This window comes from Lemur catta, chromosome 1, assembly GCF_020740605.2.
Source record: "Lemur catta isolate mLemCat1 chromosome 1, mLemCat1.pri, whole genome shotgun sequence".
Lineage (NCBI taxonomy): Eukaryota > Metazoa > Chordata > Mammalia > Primates > Lemuridae > Lemur > Lemur catta.
The window spans coordinates 78,529,095-78,557,009 of NC_059128.1; the positions used below are offsets into that span (position 1 = coordinate 78,529,095).

The 27,915-nt window shown below is 38.7% G+C and overlaps 2 protein-coding genes across 3 annotated transcripts in view; one reads left to right on the forward strand and one right to left on the reverse strand.

Annotated features, from left to right (window-relative positions):
* On the forward strand, window positions 1-27,793 carry EIF3J (eukaryotic translation initiation factor 3 subunit J). Its single transcript, XM_045528074.1, has 8 exons — window positions 1-154; window positions 241-344; window positions 10,504-10,558; window positions 11,135-11,226; window positions 16,359-16,473; window positions 19,536-19,697; window positions 21,496-21,569; window positions 22,233-27,793. The coding sequence occupies exons 1-8, from the start codon at window positions 106-108 to the stop codon at window positions 22,362-22,364; spliced, it is 783 nt and encodes a 260-aa protein (XP_045384030.1). The 5' UTR covers window positions 1-105; the 3' UTR covers window positions 22,365-27,793.
* The window catches only part of SPG11 (SPG11 vesicle trafficking associated, spatacsin), a 74,736-nt gene continuing 70,713 nt past the window's right edge, over window positions 23,893-27,915 (reverse strand). For both annotated transcript variants that reach the window (XM_045528068.1, XM_045528071.1), the window contains 5 exons: window positions 26,779-26,947; window positions 26,345-26,433; window positions 25,973-26,128; window positions 25,151-25,302; window positions 23,893-24,496 (listed from right to left, as the gene is read on the reverse strand). In XM_045528068.1, coding sequence (XP_045384024.1) covers window positions 24,316-24,496; window positions 25,151-25,302; window positions 25,973-26,128; window positions 26,345-26,433; window positions 26,779-26,947 — 747 coding nt within the window. In that variant the 3' untranslated portion in view covers window positions 23,893-24,315. The remainder of the gene's footprint in view (window positions 24,497-25,150; window positions 25,303-25,972; window positions 26,129-26,344; window positions 26,434-26,778; window positions 26,948-27,915) is intronic.

Sequence of the window (27,915 nt, forward strand, 5' to 3'; positions counted from 1 at the left end):
CAGCCTGCCCCGCGCCGGCCAACGAGAGCAAGCCCAGTGACTCACCTCCGCCGCGCTACCTCCTCGCTAGCTCTTCCTCTCACGCACGTTCACACCCGGTTCGAGATGGCGGCGGCGGCGGCGGCGGCAGCGGCGGGGGACTCCGACTCCTGGGGTGAGGAGAAGTTCCGGGGCCAGGGCCCGGGCCGGCGCGGGCTCCACGCCGAGTCAGACACTAATGCGGCTCGCTCTCTTCCGTAGACGCGGACACGTTCTCCGTGGAAGATCCCGTGCGAAAGGTGGGGGGCGGCGGCACTGCCGGCGGGGACCGATGGGAAGGCGAGGACGAGGACGAGGACGTCAAGGTGGGTGCGGGCTGGGGCGCTGGGCAGCGCGGAAGCGGGCCGGCGCTATGGCTGGCAGGGCTGTCCGCGGGCGAGCGGGCAGGCGGACTCTGGGCCCAGGGGCGTCGCCCGGGCCTGCGGGCCGTGGGTCCAGGCACGAGCGGAGGGCCCGGCAGTGCCCTCTTTCCTGCGCTTGCCGGCCATATGGGCCGGAGACGGCCGGCGTGGCCCCTCGGACTCCCTCGCCGAGGGCGGCGGCCTGGGCCCCTGCCCTTTGAGGGTCCGCGCTCGGGCCTGGATCCCACCCGCCAACTGGCTACGAGAGATGACAGCAGTGGCCGGGCTGGCCCACGTGCAAGCTTTGTGGTCCGGAGTCTCTGTCCGGAATGAGACTAGAAAGTTGGGAATTGAGCCCCATGGCTTATCCCATATGGAAAGTCTCAAAATTCGCTTGCCGTTTTGATCTCAGGTCTGCCCAGGGCTAGTGACCCATTTATGAAGGCCCGCTTACAGAGTTGGAGCGGTTAGATGAGTAAAATATTGTGGCTTCATTTCAACCTTTTTTTCCACACGAGAAGAATAAAAACAGTAAAGTGGAGTAACTTTTAGCTCTCCCTTCCCCCACCCTGTGGTAAAAAAGATGAGCTGAGCACGGAGGTAGCTTACTGTCAATGGACAGAAACGTGGGTAGACCATGCAGCGACCAGAAAAATGGAGAGTTGACACAGTTATTCATTCGTCTACGTACGAACGACATCTAAGGAAATATTGAAGATTCGGTGGTTGTAGTAGACAACGAGTCAGTGTTTATTTTTTTCCTATGCCTGTAGATTTGAATCATTTTTTATGTTCATCGTTTGTTTTTGAAAACTCTCAAGGGCTCGTCATATCGCTTTAGATGACATTTATTTTTGTGGGTTGTTTTTTTTCGTTGGCTAGAAACGTCTTAAGTCTAGAATGTTAAGTCTTTCATTAACAAAGTTGTCTGAAGCTTAAACTTGTTATTTTTGTGCAGATAAAGTTTTATGTGAAATGGAAGATGGTTTTTCATGGTTTTCATTGAATGTTTTACTTTTCTGACTACTACTCTATAGCACAAACTGAGAACTCTACAAATCCTGCTTGGGATGAAAATTTTAAGCTAGATAATCACTGTGAACTTAATAGTGCTACTTGGATTTTTCCCTTTTTTCCTGAGTCTGATGAGGTGGATATTCGATTTACCGAACAGCTTGAGGTTCAGGAATGATCTGAGCTTTGCACACATTGGAGTTAATAAATGAGCAGTAGTAATATTATTGATTGAAAGTACCTAGATGCCTCATTTACATGTTACATAAACATGGGAATGGATCGTGTTACTGGCCTCATTACAAGATATTAGTTACCTCCCTACATTGTAGCAGATTTGCAGTTTTGAGCCTTGGGTTAACAGATACAAATAAAAGATTAGAGATATCAGGGAAGAAGTCCCAGAAAATGTAGTTTGAATGGAGTAGTCTGGACTGAGTATCATGAAACAGCCTGCCTGGGATCTAAGAGTTGGCAGTCCTGATGTATGTAATTCTGAGCACTTGGATCTAATTTTGGAGATTTACAAATTCGAAGGGATCATAAAGATCATCTTGTGCAGTCATTCAGTGCAGAATTTCTTTTATATAAACAACCTATTTCTTTTACAGAAACTTTGAAGTAGACCTTGTAGCTCTGAAGCTGAACTTGTCCGTTATATTCCCATGTTTTGCTGATTTATTTCTGATGAGTTTCTCCTAGATTCCCAAGATACAGTATCCATGGAATAGTTTGATTCCTGGATTTTGGAATCAGACAGACCTGGGTTTATATTGTTGCCTTGACATTTTCTAGATTTGTGAACATAAGCAAGTTATGGTTTCCCAGTCTGTAAATGGTCATTATAAGGCCTACATCACAGGGTTATTTTGCATTTTAAATGAAGTAATATGTCACACCCTAAGCAGAGTTGCCTGGGACTTGTTAGGTATTCAATAAATGTTAATTCTCTCCCACTTCATGTCTTGATTTTCTTTTGACTAATGGAAAATATGTTTAGGCTATTTAGATGTAGTATCTGGGGTTTATTTTGTGCCACATTTTATGATTTCTTAAGACCAGAAGGAGTAAGTGCCCTTCACAGTGTCCATTTACTGTGAATTTTGTATTTTGAGTGGAATAATGATAATTATCAGCAAGTTTTTGCTTGCTCAGAGGTTACCTATCTAGAGTTGAATTTTGTCACCTTGGATGGTAGTGAATCATCACCAAATTTCTGAATTCTAATGTTTTATTCCTTAATCTTTTTCTGAGGAGATGTAAACAAGGCTTCGTTTCCATAAGGTCCAATAATCATAGTCCTTAAATATTATAATACATGAATTTTTTAAAAGTCCTCAAAAGCAAAGTATATATAAACAGTGTAAGCTCTTCAGTTTGTATCAGCATTTTAAAGATGCTTAACCTTTAAGAATATAGCTTTAATGTAATATCCTGGGAAATCAAAGGAAAACTGATGTTTTTGTTTTAGTAATGTGCTCTAGCACTTTCATTTAGTAGACCTACTATTTTACTACCCTTGACTTTTCAAAAAGCTATCTGGCAGTGGCAGAAGTGGACTTAGATGAAACTGTAGAACTGTTAATATTCATGGGCAGAAAAGCCTATGCCTTTTTCTAGTTACAAAGGTGAGAACTCTGCAGCATACTTTCCTGTCATTCTAGCTTTATTTACCATTCTTATTATCCTGATGTTATGCAGAACCTGTTGGGGGAATTGTTCACTTGGCATATATATTGGAACTCCTTCCTCATTGTTGCAGTGATGTGTAGGATGTGTTGACTGAGAAGGCACTGAGTACCTACTGGAAGGGACAACAACTTTTACTCCATTTTACTAGTCTCCCAGCATTTTCGTAGACAGCTTATAAGTTAAATTTATTCAAAGAGTTTGTGTTGAGGAAACTTCTGCTGTGTTCAACCATCTTAGGCATTTGCTTCTATAACTGTATTATAGAATTCCTTATAAAGAAATCCTAAAGAACTGATTTAGTTGAAAACTGCCTGTCTCACCCTACTTGTTCATCCTCTGTTAGGATCCTATCCTAATTAATAGTTAAATCTAGGCCGGGTGTGGTGGCTCACACCTGTAATCCTGGTACTCTGGGAGGCCGAGGCGGGAGGGTCACTCGAGGTCAGGAGTTTGAGACCAGCCTGAGCAAGAGTGAGACCCCATCTCTACTAAAAAAAAAAAAGAAAGAAAGAAATGATCTGGCCAACTAAAATATATATAGAGAGAAAAAATTAGCCGGGCATGGTGGCACATGCCTGTAGTCCCAGCTACTCAGGAGGCTGAGGCAGTAGGGTCACTTAAGCCCAGGAGTTTGAGGTTGCTGTGAGCGAGGCTGACACCACGACACTCACTCTAGCCCAGGCAACAGAACAAGACTCTGTCTCAAAAAAAAAAAAAATAGTTAAATCTACCAGAATAAGGATATTTTTCAAGCATTGGAAACAGAACTTCTGAAGAACAGAATCTATATTTTAGAGAAATGTGAGATTACTGGGAAATACTCAGGTGGGCATTTTGCCAGAAAATGGATATCTTGAAAAGAGAGAGAGTGTGTGTGTGTGTCTGTATGTAGTATGTGAAAGAGTGTGTATGTGTGTGTGTATGTGTAACTTGAGGAAAACTCCAAACATATACAGAAGTAGAAACATTTAATAAACCAGTGACCAGTCTTATTCCCTCTGTATCCCCACTTTTCTCCTCCAACCACATTATTTTGAAGAAGATCCCAATCATATATAATTTCAACACCCTAACAATTTTTGTAAACTAGCAAGTTTTGAATTAGGAAGCATATTTGCTATTGAACAATATTTTAGTGTATTTATTGTGCTGTACCATTGAAAATAAATATGCTACTTGTTTAGTGTTCATTGTCTTGATCTTGAGCCAAGAATTTAAAAGTAGAATTGGTTGAAAACTGGGTTTTTGTTTGTTTGTTTTTTGAGACAGAGTTTTGCTCTTTCGCCTAGGCTGGAGTGCCAAGGCTGCAGTGGCTCAGTCATTAGTTCACTGCAGCCTTGGCTCAAGCAAGCAATCCTCCCACGTCAGCACCCCCAAGTTGCTGGGGTTATAGATATAAGCCACTGCCCTTGGCTGATAATCATTCTGAATATGAGATAGGTAGGCATTGAGGCACTGAGTGCTGAGCCATTGCAGTATATTAAAAACTTAATGAGTTGAATGAAACGAAGTAGAATTTACTAAGACAGGTGCCTTGGCCTCCAAAGACCAGCATAGTCCTGAGAGAAGGAAGAGCATTTGGGCTTCTTTGAAAAACTGAACTTTGCTGAAGTCTATCCTTGCCAGGATCTCATAGCAGAGTTCTGTGGCCTCTCAGAGCAGAACCACACATCTTATAGAACACCAGTAAAAGGTTTTTTTCCAGCAAGAGATGATTTAAAGAAAAAAGGAAAGGGAGTATATGTTAGTTCCTAGGCTATTGCTATGGGGCAAGAGTTTTCTTGTTCTTTTGAAGCTACTTCTATTTGATGATCTATAAATATATCTTGCTTAAGTTGGAAAGCATTTTCAGCCCTAAATGTGTCCTTGTTGCATGTGACATTCTATAGTTGTATGTCATAAAAAATGACAGAACTAGCCAACCACTGGTCATATCGTTAGAAGTAAAAAGAAATCAGGGTTTAAAATTTTTCTGTTTTATTTTTAATACTTAGTTGTGTTCAATTAGGAAGCAAGTTTTAAACTTGAAAAGCAGCCATCTCTTTCAGAGAAATGGCTCAAATGATGGGTATCTGCAGGGGAAGAGTATAGATAAGCAAGTAGTTTATGAACAGCCTCTATTTTAAAGAAGCTGGCCATTTTCAGAGAGCAGCCTAGGTGATTCTTTGGAGATAAATTATACTTGGAAGGTTTATTGGCTACCAAAAATAATTGGGTAAGGGATTTAATTGGATGTTGATAGGTAGTCTCTTGAACCAAATAACAATTTAGGGCTCTTTGAAGTGAGTAATGGACTTGCTCCCTATTTTAAGTTAATTGTAGGTATTTCTGTAGGAACTCTCTTTGCATTTTATCTGAATTTGTTGCCAGCATTTACAAAGTTCTAGGGTTTACAGAAAATTGGGGAGATTTTTCTGTAGTATGGTAAACGTTCTACCTTACATTTACTTTCCTGGTACCTGCTAACTTTATAACTAAGGAAGCAAAGCTACCTGGCCTTCTGCTTTTGTAATTACATCTATTTGGAGATGTGACCAGTCTCTTTTTCCTGACATTACTATGTTCTTTTCTTTAAAGACTTAGTGCTAGTTTGGTAGTAACTTCAGGGCAGACTTGTTGCAAGCACTTTGGGGATAGGGTGACAGGCAAGGCTTGCCTTTCATGGTCCTTTTATGAACTGGGGAGCAGATGTTGTGGCTCCTCCCAGGACTTGATAGGAACCATTCCTTTTGTTACTAAAGTCCGTTCTGTGATGGATTGGGGAATTTCTAGGTAGCTTCATTATGCCTGCACTGATGGGTGTCTAGGATAAGGTTTATGCTTTGAAGAGGAAACCAGGGGCAGGGATAGAGGTGGGACATAGAGTTGGTGTGAGTAAGATACTGTACTGAAGGAGCAGTGATGTGGGTTGGGTGGGGGTATTTTACTGGGAAAGGTAACTGGGGGGCATCAACGTTGAACGAAATTGCTCCTGTGTTGTATTTGTTTCTCTGTGTTGGGAGTACTGGGATGGAGCTGCTTATTTTCAGCCATACTTCCTTGGCGTCTTAGTACCAAAGACTTGTGGACCAGTTTCTTAAAATTAGCAGAAAACCACCACAGACAATTAGAGGTTTGAGGACAGGTAACCAGTTTAGCCATAGCTGGGCATACTGTCTTAGTTTGAGCCATAACATTCTCTTTGATGAGCTTCCCTATGATTCCAGGGGAGCTTGTTCCATAACTAATTTAAAGAACAAATTTTGTTGAGGAGGGACTTAGTTCCCAGACAGTTATTTTATACTTCAGGACTCAGGGACGAAGTCATTTACTAAGAACTTTTTTTTTTTTGGCATTATGAGCTGCTTTATTGCAATGAATTGAACTGTTTACCAATCTGTGAACTTTGCAAACAAGTATTTAAGACATGCTTTTTAAAGACCTTCCTTACCATTATGTTTAAAGACTTAAAAGGAGCAGTTTATATGTACATTCTTAAAGGATAAATCTTAGTATCAAGGAGTAAGACTGAGGAAAAAAAAGATGAATCTTAGCATGTTTCTTCAAAGATGTGTTCTTAGTTTATTACAGTGAATTAAACTTTACCAAACTGTGCACTTTGTAAGCAGGTATTTAAAACGTGCTTTTTTAAAAGTAATAAATCATTTCTTTTATTTTCCCTGAAACGGTCACAATCAAATGCTTATTTTTTTCAAATTATTTAATTTTTAACTTATAATTGACACAGTAACTACATATTTACAGGGTACAGTGTTATGTTTCAATGCATGTTTACAATGTATAATGATCAAATCAGGGTAATTACAGTATCCATCACTTTAAACATTTATCATTTCTTTGTGGTGACAGCATTCAGCATTTTATCTTCTAGTGATCTTAAAATAATACACTACATTGTTACTAGCTAAAGTCACCTTACTGTGTAATAGAGCACCAGAACTTATTCTTCCTGTCTAACTGTAACTTTAAAGGAACTTTGATCCATTCAGAACAGGTCTCTTCACTGTTTTTCACTGATTGTGGGAAAGCTGTGTCTGGGCCTGGATTTCCTTATCTGTAAAATGGGGTAACACTACCTTACTTACAGGATTGTTGTGAGGATTAACCTTCTTAATACATATAAAGCTCTTTGCTCAGTGCCTGATGCAAAGTAAGCACTTAGTAAATGCTGTCTATTATTATTATTATTCTCATCATCAGTATTATTAGATGGTGTTAAATATGCACCCCTTTGTAGTAAGAAAATGGTCCTTCTATCAGAAGCACTGCATAAGCGTATCACTCACAGACCCAGCCTTCCTATGTTCTGTGAAGATTAAAACAACAAAAAAATGCGTGGTAGTTAATTCTTATTTTTAGCTCTCTGGTTCCTTTTTTACTGTGATGTAATGCTATAAACACTCAAGCAAACCAACGAGGTAATACAAACATTTGATCTCTAATTTCTACCTGTAGTGTCTTAGTTATCCAAATAATAACTAGCTGGTTTACTTTCCATCTGTTAAAATTGTGAATTGTGGGTTAAATTGCCAAGGCTATTTGATTATAAAAGGCAAGATGATTACAAAAATACATTTACTTTTATAGAAAGTTCCTCCCACTCTGCTTGCAGACCCCCTGGCAGACTTAATTGGGGTGTTGGAGTTTTAATTTCTTTGGTAGACTTAAAAGATTTTTATTAAGAATCAAGGCTTGGTTAGTTTATGTACCTAGACTGATTTAGATTTATGATCTGTCTTGTTATGAAACCAGAAGCTTGGTGTCATAGTTGTGGCACATTAGTCAGCCTCTGCCTCTGAGTATCGTCAGGGCTTCCTGCTGTGCATCTGTCATCCTGTGGCCCAGCTTCAGATGGCGTGCCATCGTATGCTTGATGGTTGCTAAGACAATGGCCTGGCTACCCTGGATTTAAATACAGGGCCTGTGTCTTCCCCTATTAAACATGAGCCTTCTAAATTCTGTGGTGCCTTTAGAAAATTGTTTGATAATTGGCTTATGTTTAGCTCAGTGAGTGAGTTAAACATAGAGAAGACAGAGATCTGTTATCACAAAGTGCCTTGTCCAAGTTAGAGAGTCAGATCCGTGAAGGTGTTAATCAGCTCTTGGCTCTTCTTTAATAATGGACTTTAAGTATTATATAGATTCATTAACCAGTATTGTGTCGTATGGGATATTCCTTGAAATAAATGAGCTATGGGCTAGAGTGTGGGATGCTTTTACCATTTGAGAAAGTAAGAAATATAAAGTTCTCTCAATTTATAATTTTTATTATTTATTCTAGACACATGGTCTTGCTCTGTCGCCTAGGCTGGAGTGCAGTGGGGTGATCATAGCTCACTGCAGCCTCAAACTCCTGGGCTCAAGTGATCCTCCTGCCTCAGCCTCCTGAGTAGCTGGGATTACAGGCATGAGCAACCACATCCAGCCCAATTCTTTATTTAAAACAACTTTGAATCACTTTAAGAGAGGCTATTAATTTTGGCTTGGTTGTCTTGTATTTTAATTGCTAATGGAGAAGCTTTTTGTTGAGTTCGATAAGTTGATGTAAGGTTCATATGGAAAAACAAACACGGGGCCAGGTGTGCTGGCTCACGCTTGTAATCCAAGCACTCTGGGAGGCCAAGGCAGGAGGATTACATCAGCTCAGGAGTTCTGAGACCAACCTGAGCAACAGCCAGACCCTGTCTCTACTAAAAAAGAAGAAAAAGAAAAAGAAAAAAATTAGCTGACGTTGTGGCACACACCTGTAGTCCCACCTACTTAGGAGACTGAGGCAGGAGGATCACTTGAGGCCAGGAGTTTGAGGTTGTAGTAAGCTACGGTGATGCCACTGCACTCTACCCAGGGCAACAGAATGAGACCCCATCTCAAAAAAGAAAGAAAGAAAAAAACAAACATGCAAGAAAGGCCAGGAAAATACTAAAAAACCTGAAAGCCAACCTACAAATGGGGACTACAATTAAAACAGTATGGTGCTGGTGTATGAAGAGACAGTAGACCAGTAGGATAGGATAGAAAGCCCAGAGGTAGACCGAGTACATATGATTTACTATGTGGTAAATCACAGGGTATTTTAATCTGTTTTGTGCTGCTATAACAGAATATAATAGATTGAGTAATTTATAAACAACAGATTTATTTCTCATGGTTCTGGAGCCTGGGAAGGCCACTCTCAAAGTGCTGGCATCTGGTGAGGGCCTTGCATCATCCCATGGTGGAAGGTGGAAGGACAAAAGAGCACAAGGAGTTGGGGGCAGGAGTCAAAACTCATCCTTCTATCAGGAACCCACCCACTCCTGCTATAACTAACCCACTCTTGTGATAATGGCATTAAGCCATTCATGAGGGCAGAGCCTTCATGACCTAATCACCTCTTAAAGGTCCTACCTCTCTTAATAATGTTGCATTGAGGATTAAGTTCTAAACACATGAACTTTGGAGGACACTTTCATACCATAGCACAGGGCAAAGATGGACTTTTTAAGTAAATGATGCTGTGACAACTGGCTAGCCATTTGGAAAAAAAAAAAGTAGAACCATGCTTCACAGTATACACAAGAAAATACTCCAGATGGATCAGGGATCTAAATGAAAAAACAATGAAACCCTACATATTCTAGAAGACAATGTGGGTGGATTCTTTGGTATAAGAAAAGACTTTCTAACTGACTCAAAATCCAGAGGCATGGAAAGCAAAGTCTGATAAATTTTACTGCATAAATTGGGTGGCACTTCATGGGATAATACTAGAGGCATTTCCATTAAGAGAGAAATAAAGAAAGGATGCCCATTATTTCTGCTGCTATTCAACATTGTACTAGAGGTTTAGACAGTGCAGTTAGGTAAGAGAAATCAATCACGGAGCATAAGAATTGGTAAAGAAGAAGTAATGCTATCTTTTGTTTGCAGATGATATGGTACTATACCTGGAAAGCCCTAGAGAATCAGTTATAAATCTAACTTAAGTAATACATGAATTCACTAAGGTAACAGGATATAAAATTAATATGTAAAATCCAATAGCTCTTCTATACACACATAGTTTATATTTGTGTATGGAATGTAACAGTAGCCAGTGATAGGACATAATAGGGAAAAAAAACCTATTTATAATGGCAAGATAGAAGATGAAATACTTAGGAATAAACTTTAAAAAATGTGCAAACCTCTAAAGGAAACTTTGAAACACTCCTGAAAGATACAGAAGTAGACTTGAACAAATGGAAGGATAACCCTTGTTCTTAGCTAGAGTAGCTCAGCATTATAAAGATGTCAGTTCTCCCTACATTAATTTATAAATTTAATGTGGTACCAGAAAAATACCAACCAGTTTGTTACTGTGAAGTTAGATAAGTTGATAATAAGGTTCACATGATAAAGGAAACATGTAAGAATTAACAGAGGTCCTTTTCTTTAGGATAACTGGGATGATGATGATGATGAAAAAAAAGAGGAAGCAGAAGTAAAACCAGGTGAGCCACTTGGGGCACCTCCATTTTGGTTTTATATCTTGGTGAGCATTTGGTACTTATGTTAAGACAAATGAAAAGATGCTCACAAAGTTGAAAATTTTGTTATTTAGAAACCAATCATCCTTCCATTCCCACGTTATTCTCTTCTCTCTATGTCTCTTCTCCTTAAAAACATCCCTAAAACATAATTAGATTAGATACCTGCTATATTTCTATGTGAATGCTTGGTATTGTTAGGAGGAGAGTATGGATAGGGGGTGTGGGTTTATACTTGAATGATATAAGTTGTGCCTAAAGGATGATGCAGAAATATGAAGGGAGATGTTTGGATCTTAGGGGTCAGATTAGAGAGGAAGAGGGGGTGTGGTGAGGTGCTTCAAATGGCCGGCTTACTCTCTCAGCAGAAAAAAAAAATAGAGAGTCTCAGAATTTCCCCATTATTTGTGAGGAAATCGTCATTTGAAACTGAAGCTGGGAAAAGTTTGGTCTCTTAAGTATATAAGTATCATGTCTATCTCATCCATAAATTGGAAAATATGTAGTATAACTGTGAATAAAACATGTCTTTACTTTCAGAAGTAAAAATTTCAGACAAGAAAAAAATAGCAGAGAAGATAAAAGAGAAAGAACGGCAACAGAAGAAAAGGCAAGAAGAAATTAAAAAAAGGGTAAGTACTATTCATTTTCTAAAAAAAAAAAAATTCCCCCATCAGTAGTGGTACAGTGTCTTAACAGGCTGCAAATAATTACCTAGCAATTTGAAGGGCTCTGTAAGGACTATAAATGGATACCATATGATAGGTGAAATCCAAAAGAAATTGATGGTGGTTTTTGCAAAAACAGAACCGAAGGCTGGGCGCAGTGGCTCACACCTGTAATCCTAGCACTCTGGGAGGCTGAGGTGGGCAGATTGAGCTCAGGAGTTTAAGACCAGCCTGAGCAAGAGCGAGACCCCCTTCTCTACTAAAAAAATAGAAAGAAATTAGCTGGACAACTAAAAATATATAGAAAAAATTAGCCAGGCATGGTGGCACATGCGTGTAGTCCTAGCTACTTGGGAGGCTGAGACAGAAGGATTGCTTGAGCCCAGGAGTTTGAGGTTGCTGTGAGCTAGGCTGATGCCACGGCACTCTAGCCAGGGCAACAGAGTGAGACTCTGTCTCAAAAAAAAAAAAAAAAAAACCTCAGAACTGAAGCTTTATGCATTAGAGTGCCTTTTAACTTTTCAACAAACTTTCAAGAACAATCATGATTTTGCAGTAACCACAGTCAGTGATTTTTGCCAATGCTTATAGTTCTTTGTAGTCATGATTAGTCTTTATCTACAGTGTACATATTGAATGAAATACAAAAAGTGGTTGTTTCTATACCACATATTATGTAAATGTTTCCTTGATTATTTGGTGTAGGATCAGGAATATTGTATTAATTTATTTGCTTTCAACATAAAAGTAAAGAAAATAGCATAATGAATAATACATACCACTTAGATTTAAGTTGTTAATGTTTTGCCATATTTGCTTCATCTGTTCTTGTTTCACTAAAATATAATCACGTAAATAAAAAACATATGCATTTTACCTTGAAATACTTTAGTATACATCTCTGAAAAAGTGAGGATGTTTCTCACATGATTACGATAGTATTATCACACCTAATAAATGAGCAATACTTTTTTTTTAACATAACCTGTTTATATGCAGTTTTTGATTGTCACAAAATGTCTTTTCCATGTGGATTGTTCAAACAAGGACCATGTATTGCATTTGGTTGTTATTAATAGTATATCCTAAGTCTTTTAGAGTGAGCGTCTCTCTCCACCACCCACATCTCTGCCCCCAATTACATTACTTGTTAAAGAGACCAAGTTAGATGTCTTGTAGAACATCCCACCTTCTAGATTTGTCTGATTGCTTCCTCATAATTGCAATTTCCTATAACTTGACAATGAAGTCTAAAAGTTTGAGTAGATTCAGGTTAAATATTTTTGACTGGAATACATTAGAAGTAATGCTGTGTTTCATATCATATCACATCAGGAGTTGTGTAATGTCAGTCCTAGTTAGTAATGCTGAAATTGATCACTAGGTTAAAGTGGTGACAGCCTGATCCTTCCATTATAAAATTACATTTTTCCTTTTACAAGTAATCTAGTAGTTTTTAGTATCATCTTACCCAGTGGTTTCAGTATCATTGATGATCATTGCCTAATTATTTTATTAGAGATTGCAGAATGGGTGATGTTTCGCATTTTCTGACTTTTCTATTTATCGGCTGGCTTTTTCTTTTCGCTATTTGGTTACTTTGAATATGGTTTGTACTGGAAAGCAGAGTAAAAGCTTAATTTTTTAATTACCAATTTTCATGCTAAGGAGAGGATATAACAACATCAAATGGTAAAACATGAGGGGTATTTTTGGTTTTACTTTTTTCTTTCTTGAGTAAATTTATGGTCTTATAGCATTTATTATTTGTTTTGAGACAAGGTCTTGCTCTGTTGCCTAGGCTAGAGTGCAGTGGTGTCATCATAGCTTACTGCAATCTCTAACACCTGGGCTCAAGAAATATCCCTGCTTCAGTAGTTGCCTAGGACTACAGGCACACAACACCACACCTAGCTAATTTTTTTTATGTTTTGTGGAGTCAGGGTCTTGCTATGTTGCCCAGGCTAGTCTTGAACTCCTGGCCCCATTGATCCTCCTACCTTGGCCTCCCAATGTGCTAGGATTATAGGCATGAGCCACTGTGCCTGTCCAACTTACGGATTTTTATAAATTTATTGTTTTACTCAGGTATAGCGATTATTTTTTTGATGCTTAAATTGTCCCTACTTCGGCCAGTAGGAGTCCCTTTATACTGGTTCCTGTGTTAATCTTTTTGATAGACCCCCACTGCCACCATTAGTCTTGAGAGCATCCTTGTTTCTGGCACAGTAAGAAGTTCCAGACTTTTTTGGTAAGCTCTCTTCCTCACATCTGGAACCGCTACTTCTCTAAGGTTCTTTTTAGTGGGAAATAATATTTAAAGACCATATCTAGGTGCTTGGAGTACTCAGTATCATTAGGGTGGCCTTGCTTTCCAGACCCCTTTTCATGGACAAAGCTAGGAAATAAATAAACCTGTTTGTAATCATTAGTTCATATCAGTATTTTCTCTTATACTGAAAATCTTGGTTTCAAATAATAACATAATTGTTTGCTTTTTTCTACATTACCACTATTACTACTAATAACATAAAACTACTGAATGAAATTTAGGATTTCTTTACAGTTCTTTTTGGCTTAAAATGTATCCTGCCAAGGATGTATGATCAAGTCCTAGTTTCATAGGACTTGACTGCTGGGTGCAGTAGCTCACGCTTGTAGTCTCAGCAGTTTGGGAGGCCGCAGCAGGAGGATTGCTTGAGCCCAGGAGATCTAGACCAGCCTGGGCAACATAGTGAGACCCGGTCTCTACAAAAAAATAAAAGAAAATCAGCAGGGCAGGATGGTGTGTGCCTGTAGTCCCAGCTGCTTAGGAGGCTGAGGCAGGAGGATCACTTGAGCCCAGGAGTTTGAGGTTGTAGTGAGCTACGATGACGCCACTGCACTCTACCCCAGGCAACAGAGCAAGATCCTGTCTCAAACAATGAATGAATGAATAAATAAATAAATTTTTACTATTTTCCCTGTATCACTTTATGTCTTGTTTTATGTATACTTTGGAGTCATTTATTACATTTGAGTTCTTCTCTTTTGTATTTGTTTTTTGAACATAAAACGTGTTCAGAAATCAAAACTAGACAAAAATAGAATGCCCAGAAAAGTCTCAAATTGTCAAGAGAGTAGATCTTAAATATCTCACCACAAAAAAATGGTATATGAGGTGATGGACATGTTAATAAGCTTAATTGAATCATTTTAGGATGTGTGTGTATATCACACATGTTGTACACTGTAAATATATATGGTTTTTATTTGTCAGTTATAGCTTAATAAAGCTGGGGGAGGAGGAAGTTTCAAATATCCATTCCTGTCCTCTTCCCTGTTGCTTATCACCTCCTGTAAGAAACCATTTTCCTTAGTTTCTGGTTTATTCTTCCTTATTCTTTTTTTTTTTTAAGCTATGCAGTATAATATTCCATTGCGTAGATGTACCATAATTTATGTCATCAGTTCCCTACTGGTGGGACAGTTGGATTTTTCTCCTCAGTCCTTTCCTTGATAGACAATACTTCAGTGAATAACCATATATGTATGTCATTTCTAATGAGTGTATGCATACTTGTAGAATAAATTCCCAAACATAGGATTGCTGGGTAAATCACTTTTATAGTCTTGATAAATGTTCCCAAATCGCCTTCCATGGGGGGGTTGCACTAATTTGCATTTGCCACCAATGAGAGTACCTGTTTCCCTCAGTCCAGAACATTTTAGATGCTTTTCAATAATTCGCATATCTAAAAATAGCTGTGTGTGTTTCTATGATCAGAGCAAGCAATAGAGTCTTACAACTCAGTCTAAGGAGTTGTATTGATTGAATCTTCTACGTCATTGAGGTTCGAATTATACATATCTTGTTTTATCTTGATATATTAGTCTCCAGTATGAAGAAGCCTTAATTTCAGTGTATATAGTTTATCTTAGGCCAGGCACTGAGTTCAGATATTTTCAGTTTTGAGGCAGGAAATACATAATGATGTCCAGGTCTACTAAAACAGTTAAGTCAAAATATTTCCCTTTTTCTTTATAGAAAGTGTTCTGAGATTTCCTAATTTGTCATAATGTCTTCTTTACTTTCTCATTTCGTCTTCTCCATGAGAAATAAAATACCTATTTTAGAAGCAGATTTCCAAATCAGAATCTTCAAACTGCCGAACCATGGATAACCTTGAGGAACACAAAGTCCCTTCACTTTTTCTCCAGTAAATATTGTCAGGATTTTGCCTCATAGTAAACACAGTACATTTTGTTGTAGAAAATTATATCACAGTATATGGAAAAGATATACACTAAGCTGTTAACTGTCATCTCAGAGGAGTGAGATTGGGAAATAAGTGATAACTACTATTCTGTATTTTAAAATTTGTTACAATAATTTTATAATCATACAATAAGGGGAAATATTTTTGTGATTCTTTGAAAAAAGGATGAAAATGAATGAAAAAGAATGAACAGAATGAAAAGACATGTTTTTAAATATGTACATAGTGTTGTCATGGATGTGCCACATTTTAGCCATTCTGTTTTTAGACATTCAGGTTATCTGTAAATTTACTTGAAATTTTAAATAACATTCCAGTAAGCATTCTTGTGCTTAAATATTTGTTTGCATCTTAGGTTTCTTAAGATAAATACCTGGAAGTGGAATTATTTGATTAAAGCATATAAAAATATTTTAAGACTTGATTTGTATTAATAAGTTGTCCTAGAAAAGCTGTTGCAACATAGTCTCAGTAACAGCGTATGAAAGTGACATTTTCACCTTGTCTGTAATCTTCTTTATTTTTAAAAAAGGCTATAGAAATACCCCATCTTCCTCAGTTCAAATCTCAGCTCTGTTACATTACAGCTGTGTTACCTTCTGTTACTGTGTGTGGGCAGGTCATTTAACCTCTCTGTGTCATCATTTTTAATCTGTAAAATTGGAATAAGAATATCTAAGTGTTTAGAAGAATGCTTTTTGAAATACAGTAATCACTTTGTGTTTGCTATTATTTATAATTATATATACCTATTACAAATTTATATAATAAAGAAATGTACTAGGTCCATCATAATCCCAGTCCTTTTTTAAACACTTCTTTTGTGTCTCCTTTCAGTTAGAAGAACCTGAAGAACCTAAAGTGCTAACAGCAGAAGAACAATTAGCAGATAAACTGCGGCTAAAGAAATTACAGGAAGAGTCAGACCTTGAATTAGCTAAGGAAACTTTTGGTAAGATAGTAGTACAATCACAGTGCAATATTGAACTGTTCCAGGTGAAAACTCTGTAAGTTTTACTAGTTATGAAAGTTTAGAAAACATCTTTTTTTAAAAGAAACATTATACTAGCTAATTTAGGTATTAGAGAGCAGTTTTATATCTTTGTGTACATTTGAGATTTCATCACTTGAGAAGGTAGAATGAGATACATGTTTAGATTTTTGAATAATTGTTTTGAGTATCAAATAAAAGATTATTAAGGTAAAAGTCATTGGACCCAAATAAAGTACGCTGTTGCCTAGAACATATCAGTTAGATGAAATTTGGAGGAAATGTGAGGTGTATAGCTTTGAAATCTAAATATTGAACTGACTGCCGGTCTGTCCTGTTGTCTTAAGTCTAGATAAGACTTAGATAGTAGGATGCTGGCCCAGAAGGGGTGTTCAGCTGTGGTTGTGCCTTCTTGTGCTTAGGGTTGTTTCTTTCTGTGGCGCTTCTTGGCCTTCACCATGCCCTATCTATAGAGGGCCTCCATTTCTGTGTGCCATACCTGCAGCCGTGGTTAGTGCATGAGATAAAAGAAATTTGTAAGATATATAAATTGATAGTATTCACAGTGGTCCAGGGGGAGAGTTGCATGGCATAGAGGGTGGAGTAAGAGACCTAGCCAGAGAAATAGTTAAAACTCTCACTTCATTTAACCAAGTCAGTTGTTGTCCTTACCTATTAACTACTTCTCAGAGTAGAAGATCATGTTGAAATAGTTAAATAACTTTCAAATCTATAGCCAAGAAGGAAGGATCTAGTTATTCTGAGAACACCCTCCCACCCCCCTACCCCCCTACTCCCCTACCCCCCAGCTTCTTCTCTGAAACAGATTGAGCAGGCTGACTCGACTGATCCTTTCCCTTTCCATGGGGCATGGGGGAAGTACGACCTTATCTGTCAGTGGGCCTCTAGCAGTCTCAAGAGTTGCTGTGTATGTTCTGTGAACCAGTGTATGTTTGGCAGGTTTTAACTGCACTCATCTGATTATAGAGGGCACTTGGCCATTATCATGTATCTCCATGGATGGTGAAAGCTGCCCATGTGTTTAGTAAAGGGGCAGGTTTATGGAGCTTGCATAAAGCCTTGTATGGGACACCAGTTACAGGCTAAAAGGTAAAGCATTATGCACCATACACTCAGTGTTTAATAGGATTTTACTGTTGTGTTTCTCTTACTAAAGTACTGAGTCCATGGTGTTATTTACAGCTAATTAACTTGACATTGAGAAGGATACCTGTCACTTAACCTAGAACTCTTTTAGGCCAGATTTTGTCTGTTTGGATTTAACACACTCTTTACTCTTGCTTAGCTTCTGGAGTTAGATGAATATGTTCACAGGATCCATCTTATGTTTTTTTTTGTTTTTTTTTTTTTCCATCTTTCCCCACTGTACTGTGGGCTGTTCTTTGACAAACCTTTAAGATCATTCCTTTTGTGCCATGGACTCCTTTGGCTGCTGAAGCCTCTGGGTCCCTTCTTAACATAATTTTTTTTTTTTTTTTAAGAGGGTCTCACTCTGTTGCCCAGGCTGGAGTGCAGTGTCCCCATCATAGGTCACTGTAACCTGGAATTCCTGGGCTCATGTGATCCTTCTGCCTCAGCCTCCTGAGTAGCTAGGACTGCAGGTGCCCACCACCATGCTCAGCTAATTTTTTAATTTTTTGTAGAGTCTGCTGTGTTGCCCAGGCTGGTCTTGAACTCAGCCTCAAGCAATCCTCCTGCTTCAGCCTCCCAAAGTACTGGGATTACAGGCATGAGCCACTGCGCCCAGCCAATATGTTTTTTTTAATTATTTATGGGTATACAATTGTTATGTGTCTTTATAGGGTCCATGTGATGGTTTGATACAGACATGCAGTGTGAATTAATTAAATCAGGGTAATTGGGGTGTCCATCACCTCAGGCATTTACTATTTCTTTGTATCAGGAACAATCCAATTTTATTCTTTTAGTTATTTTAAAGCATACCCTACCTTTTTGTTGATTATAGTCATTGTTGTGCCATCAAATATTGTTCATTCTGACTACATTTTTGCACCCATTAACCATACCCACTTTATCCTCCCCTGCCTGATATCCTTTTCAGCCTCTTGTAACTATCATCCTACTCTGTCTCCATGAGATCAATTGTTCTTAATATTTAGCTCCCACATATGAGCGAGAACATTTGAGATTCTGTGCTTGGATTATTTCGCTTAACATAATGTTCTCCAGTTCCATCCATGTTGATGCAAATGGCAGTATTTCATTCTTTTTTTAGTGGCTGTATATATATTCCAGTGTGTATGTGTACCACAATTTCTTTTTTCATTCATCCATTGATGGACACTTAGGTTGATTCCATATCTTGGCTATTGTGAATAGTGCTGCAGTAAACATGGGAGTGTGGATATCTTTTCAATATACTGAATTTCTATCCTTTGGGTATATACCCAGCAGTGGGATTGCTGGGTCATGTGGTAGTTCTATTTTTACTGTTTTTTAGGAGCCTCCATGGTGTTTTCCATAGAATATGCTTTTAAATGAATAAAATACATAGGATTTTATTTACAAAGGAAACCTGTTATATTGAAATAGATATCAAAATACTAAAATAAACTTGTGATGCATAATTATATGCTTCTTTATTAATGTATTAAATAAGATCTAGTGGCAGGTTTAATAATTTGAAAGCAATGATGACTGAATAATATTGCAAGATTTCTGTAACATCTGTAATGTCATATGAAAGTGTGAGCTCTCTTGGTAAGTCAGGATTTGCTAATACCATTGTGATTTATTGCCTATAATCAAAACTGATGGAAATACTAAATTCTAGGTTAGTAAAAATATAAAGATGTAATTTTTTTCTAATTCAAATTCAGACCTCCCCCCTAAATTCTGTCCAATGACTCCAGTGGCCCCAAGTTAAGAACCCCTGCTTTAGAATGAAATAATAAGGTTATTCAGATAGCTGATTGGTTTATAAACTTAAAAAAAAAATCCTAACTTCCTGATATTTTTTCAGTGCTTCTTCTCTCTTATAGGTGTTAATAATACAGTTTATGGAATAGATGGTATGAACCCATCTTCAAGAGATGACTTCACAGAATTTGGAAAGTTACTAAAAGATAAAATTACACAATATGAAAAGTCATTATATTATGCCAGTTTTTTGGAAGTCTTAGTTCGAGATGTGTGTATTTCATGTAAGTAATTCTAATCTCTAGTGCCTGAGGGTAGATTTTAGTAGGACATCATACTGAAGAGAGTTGGAGGGGTATTCTTTGTTTGTTGTTATTCTAGATGCTATAACATAGACTCAGGATTTCCTGTTTAGCAATTACCTTGGGAATGTTGTTCTGCAAATATACAATGAATTTGAGTGTTGAGATTTTTTTGAGGTGTGGTGGGAGGCTGCCTTCTTAATTGTTTTACAGTGGCTTCCCAAAGGGGCATTTAGGCTTGTTGGCAAAGCAGCTAATAAAACTCTGGCCTACTCTTTTTATCTAATTATCTCTTGAAAGGGGCTATGATCATTTTGAGGGAAATGGATCTCTGGGCACATAGGATTTTAGAGATGGGTGAGATTTCAGCAACTTGTGTATTTATTTTATAAATGAGAAAGCCTCAGACAAGGTACCAGTTGCTCAACAGAGCTGGCACCCACTCTCTGGGCCCATGGGTATGGTGCCACGCCATGAGAGGATCGTGCATTTCAGGGCAGGGCGAATGGGAGTGACAACCATAGGGAGGGGGAGGTGCAGCACTCATATAGAAGGGACTGGTTTTGCTAGTATTTGCTGTTTTTAAGTATGAGAAAAAAGAATCCCACAAATGAATTTTAAGTTGGGTTTTCTTTGAGAAGGTATCACTAAGCTGGGGGTTCTGAATTTGATCAGTGATATACCCAGATTTGGTATTTTATTCTACATGTACTATTTTTCCTGGTTTTGGAGATGTTCTCTAACCAAAACTGAATACTTTCTGGTAGCTAAAAATGGGTGCCTCTTTCCAGCTTCATATTTTTATAAGGATGGTAGGCTACATTGTCCACTAAATAGGCCTGTCTCTTGGTAGGACACTGAGATAATCATTATTTTTGTTCCTCTGTTAGAGTGTTGTCAGCTGTAGATTTAAGAATTGTCATTCCATGTTCATTCAGCTGTTCCTTGCTGAGCATTGAGGCTATATTATGAAAGGGCATGTTATCTTCCCCTGTTAGTTTAGACTGAGTAAGAAAGAATGGTTGGGAGCACTTTGAGCTATAAAGGCATAATTTCTCTTTGGTTGAGCCAGTGGTATGTTGGTGACTATCAGTCATTAAGCTAAATTTGTGTTAGAGTTTACCGCTTTTTTTTTTTGAGACAGGGTCTCTGTTGCCCAGGCTACCATCATCCATTATAGCTCACTGCTACCTCAAAGTCCTGGATTCAAGCAACTTCCTGCCTCAGCCTCCTGAGTAGCTGGGACTATAGGTGTGAGCCACCACGCCCATCCCTGCCATTTTACTTTAACACATTAACTGCCATGTGAGTTGTATTTAACTCATGCTAGTTTTGAGCCTGGGGCCTCATGAAGTATATATAACTGACAGGTCTCTTCACCTTGGGAGCCATGTGAACTGTTTTTCAAGTTGCATATAACTCCTGCACAGAAAACAATAAAAAATGACAAATTTTTCATTACATTAGAAAGGATCATTTTGTTTTCAAAGTTTTTCTGTTTTTGTAATGAAACACCCGTAGCCCCAAGGAAAAAATTGTTTCTAGTATGGCAGTCAGTGCGTTAAATAGCGAGTTCTGATTTGTGAGGCTAGCCATAGGCTGAATGATTCTTTGTGGCCTTATGTTTAAAAGGAGAAATTCATGGCCCTTTTAAGTTGCTGAAGTTTAATGGTGAACAAATTAGATTTCTCATAGCACTTTTGGAATGTATATTTTGCTTTTACTTGTTTTTCAGAATGCTTAAAAGTTAAAGTTTAATGGTATGCTTTTTTTTTTTAAGTGGAAATTGATGACTTGAAAAAGATTACCAATTCATTGACTGTGCTTTGCAGTGAAAAACAGAAGCAAGAAAAGGTAAGAGCAGGCTGTGTAGGGAAATGTATATTACATTAGGATGGGGTCATAGGCGGAATGTTCAACAAATATAGTGAGATAGCCCTGTCCTAAAAAATTTAAAAGTCAAGCAATTCACTAATACCATTTAAGTTGAAATAGAATAAGAATATGGGTGCAATTACTGTCCTTTTATTTATAGACTTATTTATGTTCCTCTTTTCTAAGTTAATAGAAACTGCTGAAATCACACAGATTGGGTTCAGTCAACTTCTCTGAGCCCCAGATGTCTCTCTTCTAAAATGGGGACAGGAATACCCACTTTGCAGGGTAATGTAAGAGTAAAATAAGTATGCCAAGTGATTAAAGGTTACTCTTTTGTGTGGTTTTACATTAGGGGTACTTACCCACACTTTCTAAAAAATTTTCTTCTACCAAGAACTTAAACCCATGCTGGAGGGCTAGGTATCCAGAGCCGGAACAGGACTCAAGTTTTAGAGAGAGCGACTCTGGAGACCGTTTGCAGACCTATTTAGGTATATAACATGTAGGCTTGTTAGAGCCTTCCTTAGAGCACTAAAGGTTTTCTGGGACCAGAGGCTTTAGTATCTCTATGAGGGTTGCTATACCAGATAAGATGCCCATAGCAGATAGTCTCATGAATTAACTGTCTTTCATCTTTAGCAAAGCAAAGCCAAAAAGAAGAAGAAAGGTGTGGTTCCTGGAGGGGGATTAAAGGCCACCATGAAAGATGATCTGGCAGATTATGGTGGTTACGATGGAGGATATGTACAAGACTATGAAGACTTCATGTGACATTTTATCTTCTGATGTCTTCTTTATGTTGCCCACAATCCCTTCAACATGTAGCACAATTTCCTTTCCTTTCAGTTCTGCCAAATGCTACAATCCAGAAGTGCAGTATCTTTTGTGCTGGTTATTTAACCCCTTGACACTTAGGTGCTAATGTGCAAATGAGGGAACTTGGATCTTGCTGCCAAGGGGTTAAAATCGAGAACCTCAGTTGCTACTAAATCATAGTTCAAAACAAAACAAACCTAATAATGTTGTCATTGTTGCTATCTGATTCCATAGCAGCAGTCACTAAATTGGAAACAAAAGGTTGTGACATGATAAAAAATTGTGTAGTATTTACCAGCACCATTCAGTAATACAGCCTTAACCATACCTCCTTGAACTACTTCATAACTTGTCAAGAAAAGCAGTTTGCAGCAAGGGCATGTGGTATGCACCTAGTATTAAAATTGCTTTGTCTTAAAATTGAGCGTGAGGATATTAAAAATACATTGTGAAGAGGACTGCTTATCTCAGAGTGAAGATACTGCGGCTGAAAAGCACTAGTTTGATAAAAATTAAATGACCAAAACCCTCCAACTTTGAAGCTGAAGAAGGTAAATCTCTCCATTATTGCATTACAAGTTGTGGAATCTCTGAGTGCATAGACTGTCTAGTTTTTATTTATCAGACTATTTCTACTGATGGAGTGCTTCAGGTGGGGGAGGGGGAAACTCTTCACCTGTTTTTATTTGCCTGGTCTGAGTGTCTGAGAAACAAATCTCCTTTGTTTTCCTAGGCTACAATGGAACAACTTTAACAGGGTTTTGGCATTTCTTTTCCTTTATAAAACATGCTCAGCAAACTGCACCAGTTAACTACAGTTTGGTAAATTGTTATGTTAACAATTATGACATCTGCAATGTTTTATAAAGCAACTAATTTAATAAAATCACTATTGTGAGGACTTAAATTTTGTGTTACCTCCCAAGAGATATTTTTGAAGAGTATAGATAGAACACAGCTCTTGGGACTAGAGTTCTCTATATACTAAAGTTTAATAAATGCTTGACGTAGTTAACCGCTTTAAAACCAGAATGATTTGCCAGGTCCTTAATAATGTCACTGCAGAGCAACAAAGGCTGCCTCCTCTTCTTATTTATTTGGGGAAATTATTTTGTTGTTTAGCTATACTAAGGCCTAAATAAGTACTTAGAAGAATTATTTATTTGGAGTAATTGAGCCTATAACTCAGGTTACGGCTGTAAGCATAGATTGGGGAGTCTTCTTTATAGCTCTTCTGCTAAGCAGTTTAAATTTGTGGTTAGTCTTTTTCTAATTTTCAAAAGCAGACCTAGGGACAGAGCAAAAAATGTTTTTAATTTCTTTTATTTAGGAAATAGGAACGTCAAAGCTCTGTAGACTTCTAATTGGACACAGGACCATCTAAGTGATTTGAGGAATTAACAGAACACAGCAATAACTTAAATAAGATTGTTTTAAGGCAGAAAAGGGCTAAGATTTCCTTAGCAGTAATAATGACATACAATGAATTTAAAATCTATTTTATTACAGAAAGATCAGTTTCTAACAAATGTACCACCTGTTCCCTAACTGTGTAAATAATATTAAATTTCTTTGAAACTGGAATCTGCAGGCACAGGTATTCTTTAATCATTACTGTATCATGTCCTAAAGTAGAAGCCATCCTGAGGAAGAGAAAGCTTTTGATCTTAATATTGATCTTAGTATAGATGAAAAGTTACTTTTAAATAGGAATTTCCTTGTTAAAAGTTTCTCATTCTTTACGCACTACCCCCTCAAAGGAATGATATGGTATAGTCCTGGGCTTTTTTCACCTTGGACAACAAAGAAAGATCCCCAGTGCATTATTCTACTTTGCAGAATCACAGACATGTATTTGCCAGAGAATCGCATATCAGGACAGGAAAACAGGCACCTATGAAATCATCTAAGCTGCTAGCATGTCCTTCAGGCAGCAAGCTGTCTGAGGGTCCTTCAGAAGCACACTTACAATTTCATAAAATTCGTGTTCATATGCCAACTTATAATACAGGTAGACATCTTCACAGTATGTCAGTAGCTTCTTCAGGTTTTCCATGACGATGTCAGTAGGCTGATGTTGTCTACATCTAGATAAAGAAATACAATGCACAGGTTAATATGCTGTATTAGTTTTTAGAGACAGGGTCTCCTGTTGGTTGCCCAGGCTGGAGTACAGTGACTATTCACGGATAGGATCGTAGCTCATTACAGCTTTGAGCTCCTGGCTGGGCTCAAGCAATCCTCCTGCCTCAGCCTCCCAAGTAGCTGGGACTACAGAAGCATGCCACCATACCCAGGCTCAAGACACTGTATTTTGAGTGAGGGCTATCAGCTCTGAAAACACTGACCACTACCTAGAGAGAAGAGGGTGTTGGAGTCTAGGAGATTATTTCAGAGTAATATTGAGGATACTTGATAAACACAAACTATTTCATTAAAAATGAGTACTAATGCTAATTACAATAAGTTCAACAATCTAAAAGGCACCTCTGATGATTAGTGTTTTAGGCACTGAGTAGCTATCCTCCCATTTTTAAGTACAAAGCATCATAAGCAAACTGTCATCTTTCATCTGTTTGCATATATCTGTTAAGAGATCTTTCTGGGAATTCTTGACATCTCTTTGCCGTTTTAAGCAGAGGGGCTAAAGGCATATTGTACTTAGCCATAAAATTCTTATACCTATCTCACCTCATAGTGGAGGCAAGGAGAAATGCTTACAGTCAACTTCTAATACTTACTTCTTTGAAATCTCTTCAAATATACTGGGCCTTAATAATCTTTGCTGCTTAAATTCTTCCAAGTAATTAAAGTCTCCTTTAAGAACCACGTGTTGGTATAGAATTTCAGCCCAGTCTGGCACAAAATCATAGGCCTCAGCCACAATAGATGCCTTAAAAGGATGGAAGTGAAGGACACCATCAGAGCTCATTTGATGTAAAACTGAAGGCAAATTGTTCTAGAAAACAATACTGTACATTCATACAGTGAATATGGTCATAAACAATTATGTTAAAAGGCTCTATGTATCAGAGCTGGTGAAAAGTCTGGTGTGTATTTGGCATTCCCTCCCATAAACCCCCAAATGTCTTCAGCATTTTTAATCTTCCTCATAATGGATTAATAGAACTGCTCAGAAAGAATATATTATTCCCACTAACTCAACTGCATAAGAAATGGTAAGAGGGCTGATTCCCTGATCTTCATTAAAAGGCTAGAACCAATCTCCTGGCATCCCTGACTCCCTATACTAACCTGGGTACACCACTCTGTAAACATTATGGCTAAAAGATTCTTGCAGGAGCACTGAACCTCACCTGTCTAAGGGGTGCCAAAGTCTGTCTTCTGTTGGCCTAACAGCGTGAGAGAAGGAAACAGTAACTCTCTCCCGGTTCACTAGGCTCTGCCCACAGAATGTGTTAGTGAGAGATACACCAAATTGCCTCTTTTCATAGTAGTATCAAGACAGCTACGTAAGCAGAAGTGGACTGGCCTAGTTCTGTCACTAGCCCTGAGCCCTTAGGATGCTGGCAGTGCTGGCTCGGGTTTTCTTTCTTGCTCACCTGGTAGAACCGAGGTAGGGCCACAATACAGTCCATCAGCCTGTGGCAACCCAAGTTGATGAGCATTGTGTTCTGGCCAGTGTTCAGAAAGTGAATCTGTAGAGTTATCAACTTGGTGAGCCGGTGACAGTGCAGGGCCTGTCGTACACAGGAATCCTGACAGACGGGTAGAGGGAGACACAGGTAGAGAGACTTAGTGGCCACCATCTCCTGTGTGAACTCTCCAAGAACTGTACTCAGCTCTTCTGCTGTTGGTTGGCTCATGACACCCTCCCGCTTTACTGGGAGGCATCCAAGGATAAAAGAAAATTCTCTACTGCAGACACCAAGTCCTAAGCCCAATGTGGAGTAAATAAAACTCTCTGTGGTTACCTTGGCATAACTCTCTGCTGCATCGAGCATCAGAGTCAGGGCCTTCAGCAGCAGCTGCTTCAGCTGGTGTACATCCTTGAGGCTGTCCTCTGCCAGGAAATAAAGAAGGCTTGCTGAGTCTCACTACCAAGGTAGGCTGTTCTCACCCCACTGGTGGTGACAGTGGGCTTAGTTAGAAATCCCAGCCACGTTCATTCACAGGGAGGCAGGTGTGTCCAGGTAAAGGCGACTGGGACCAGAAATGCACACACTCTTACTATAACTTCACCTAAGTCCCCCTTCCATCTCTTACCTGCCTAGCTAGGACCCCCGCTGAGTGACAAACTGACCTCAGCTGCTAATAGCCAATCTCATGTGCTCTTGCCCTTCTTAGCCCTAAGAACTTTCCTGGGCTAACAGCATGGCCATGGGGTTGCTGCTGTGACCTCACTCACCCCAGGGCTGAGACTCAATCAGTTTCAGTTGTATGCAGGCAGCTGCCTCGTGGTTCTCGCCAATCTCTCGGCACATGCTAAAGCACAGGGCGATCATGTTGTGCTTCTCACTGTCCCCAGGGTGGCAGCGTTTGATGTAGTCCAGCAGGGCTGTTTTCAGGGTACCACTCTGCCCAGGAAAAAAGGAAATACCAAAGTCTCAATCAGGGACTGCAAGGCAGGCAGGGTTGGCTGAGTCCTCTGGTTGTAAAAATTTCTTAAAAACTCTCAAGAAAAAGGAATAGATGAGCAAAAATGAAAATGAATACAGAAGTTTTATGCTACCCTGAATATAAGGAAACAAGCATGTCCACTTTGCTATTGGGAGTGTGAACGGTAAAACCTTGCAGAAGGAAGAAGCCTTAAAAATAGTTGATCTGACAATCCCATTTCTAGGACTCTGTCCCTAAAGTGGTAAGCAGAGAAAAGTGCTAAAATGAAGGTAACAAGGATATTTAATAACAAACAATTAGAAACAATCCAGATGTCCAAGGCAAGGGCTAAGAAAATACCCCATAACCATTAAAATGGATGTAGAAGACTATCTGTTGATTTGGGAAATAATCATGATACACTTTTCAGTGGTAAACACAGGCTATTTCATGTCTTCACGGTGTACGTTTTGTTAAAATATGTGAATATGTGTATGTTTTGGGTACATGTGCAAAGAAGGGGCCTGTGCCAAATTGTTAGTAGTGGCTGTCTCCAGATGGTGGGTAGACACCAAGGGCTTTTTTCTGTGTTATTTTCCAAGTGTCTTACATAGAATATGTATTACTTTTGTAATCAGAAAAAAGTTATTAAAAGAATATTTAAATGCAGAAACAAAACTGCCTCAAAAACAACAATTTAAAAAACCCTTCAGGGGATCTTGAAGATATACCTATGTCCAGGACTCGCTCCTCTCCTTATGACTAGACTGGTCTGTCCTGAAACTGGCCCAACATTAAAGAGATTATTCTACTTTGTCTCTTCATCCTGCTTGGCTGTGCCCATGTTCCCAGAAGCCAAAGGTGAAATGAGTAGAAGCAATGAATCAGCCAAACAAATGAACTGGAAACAGGCTCTGTGAGTGACATGCCCTGGTGTCACAGAGCC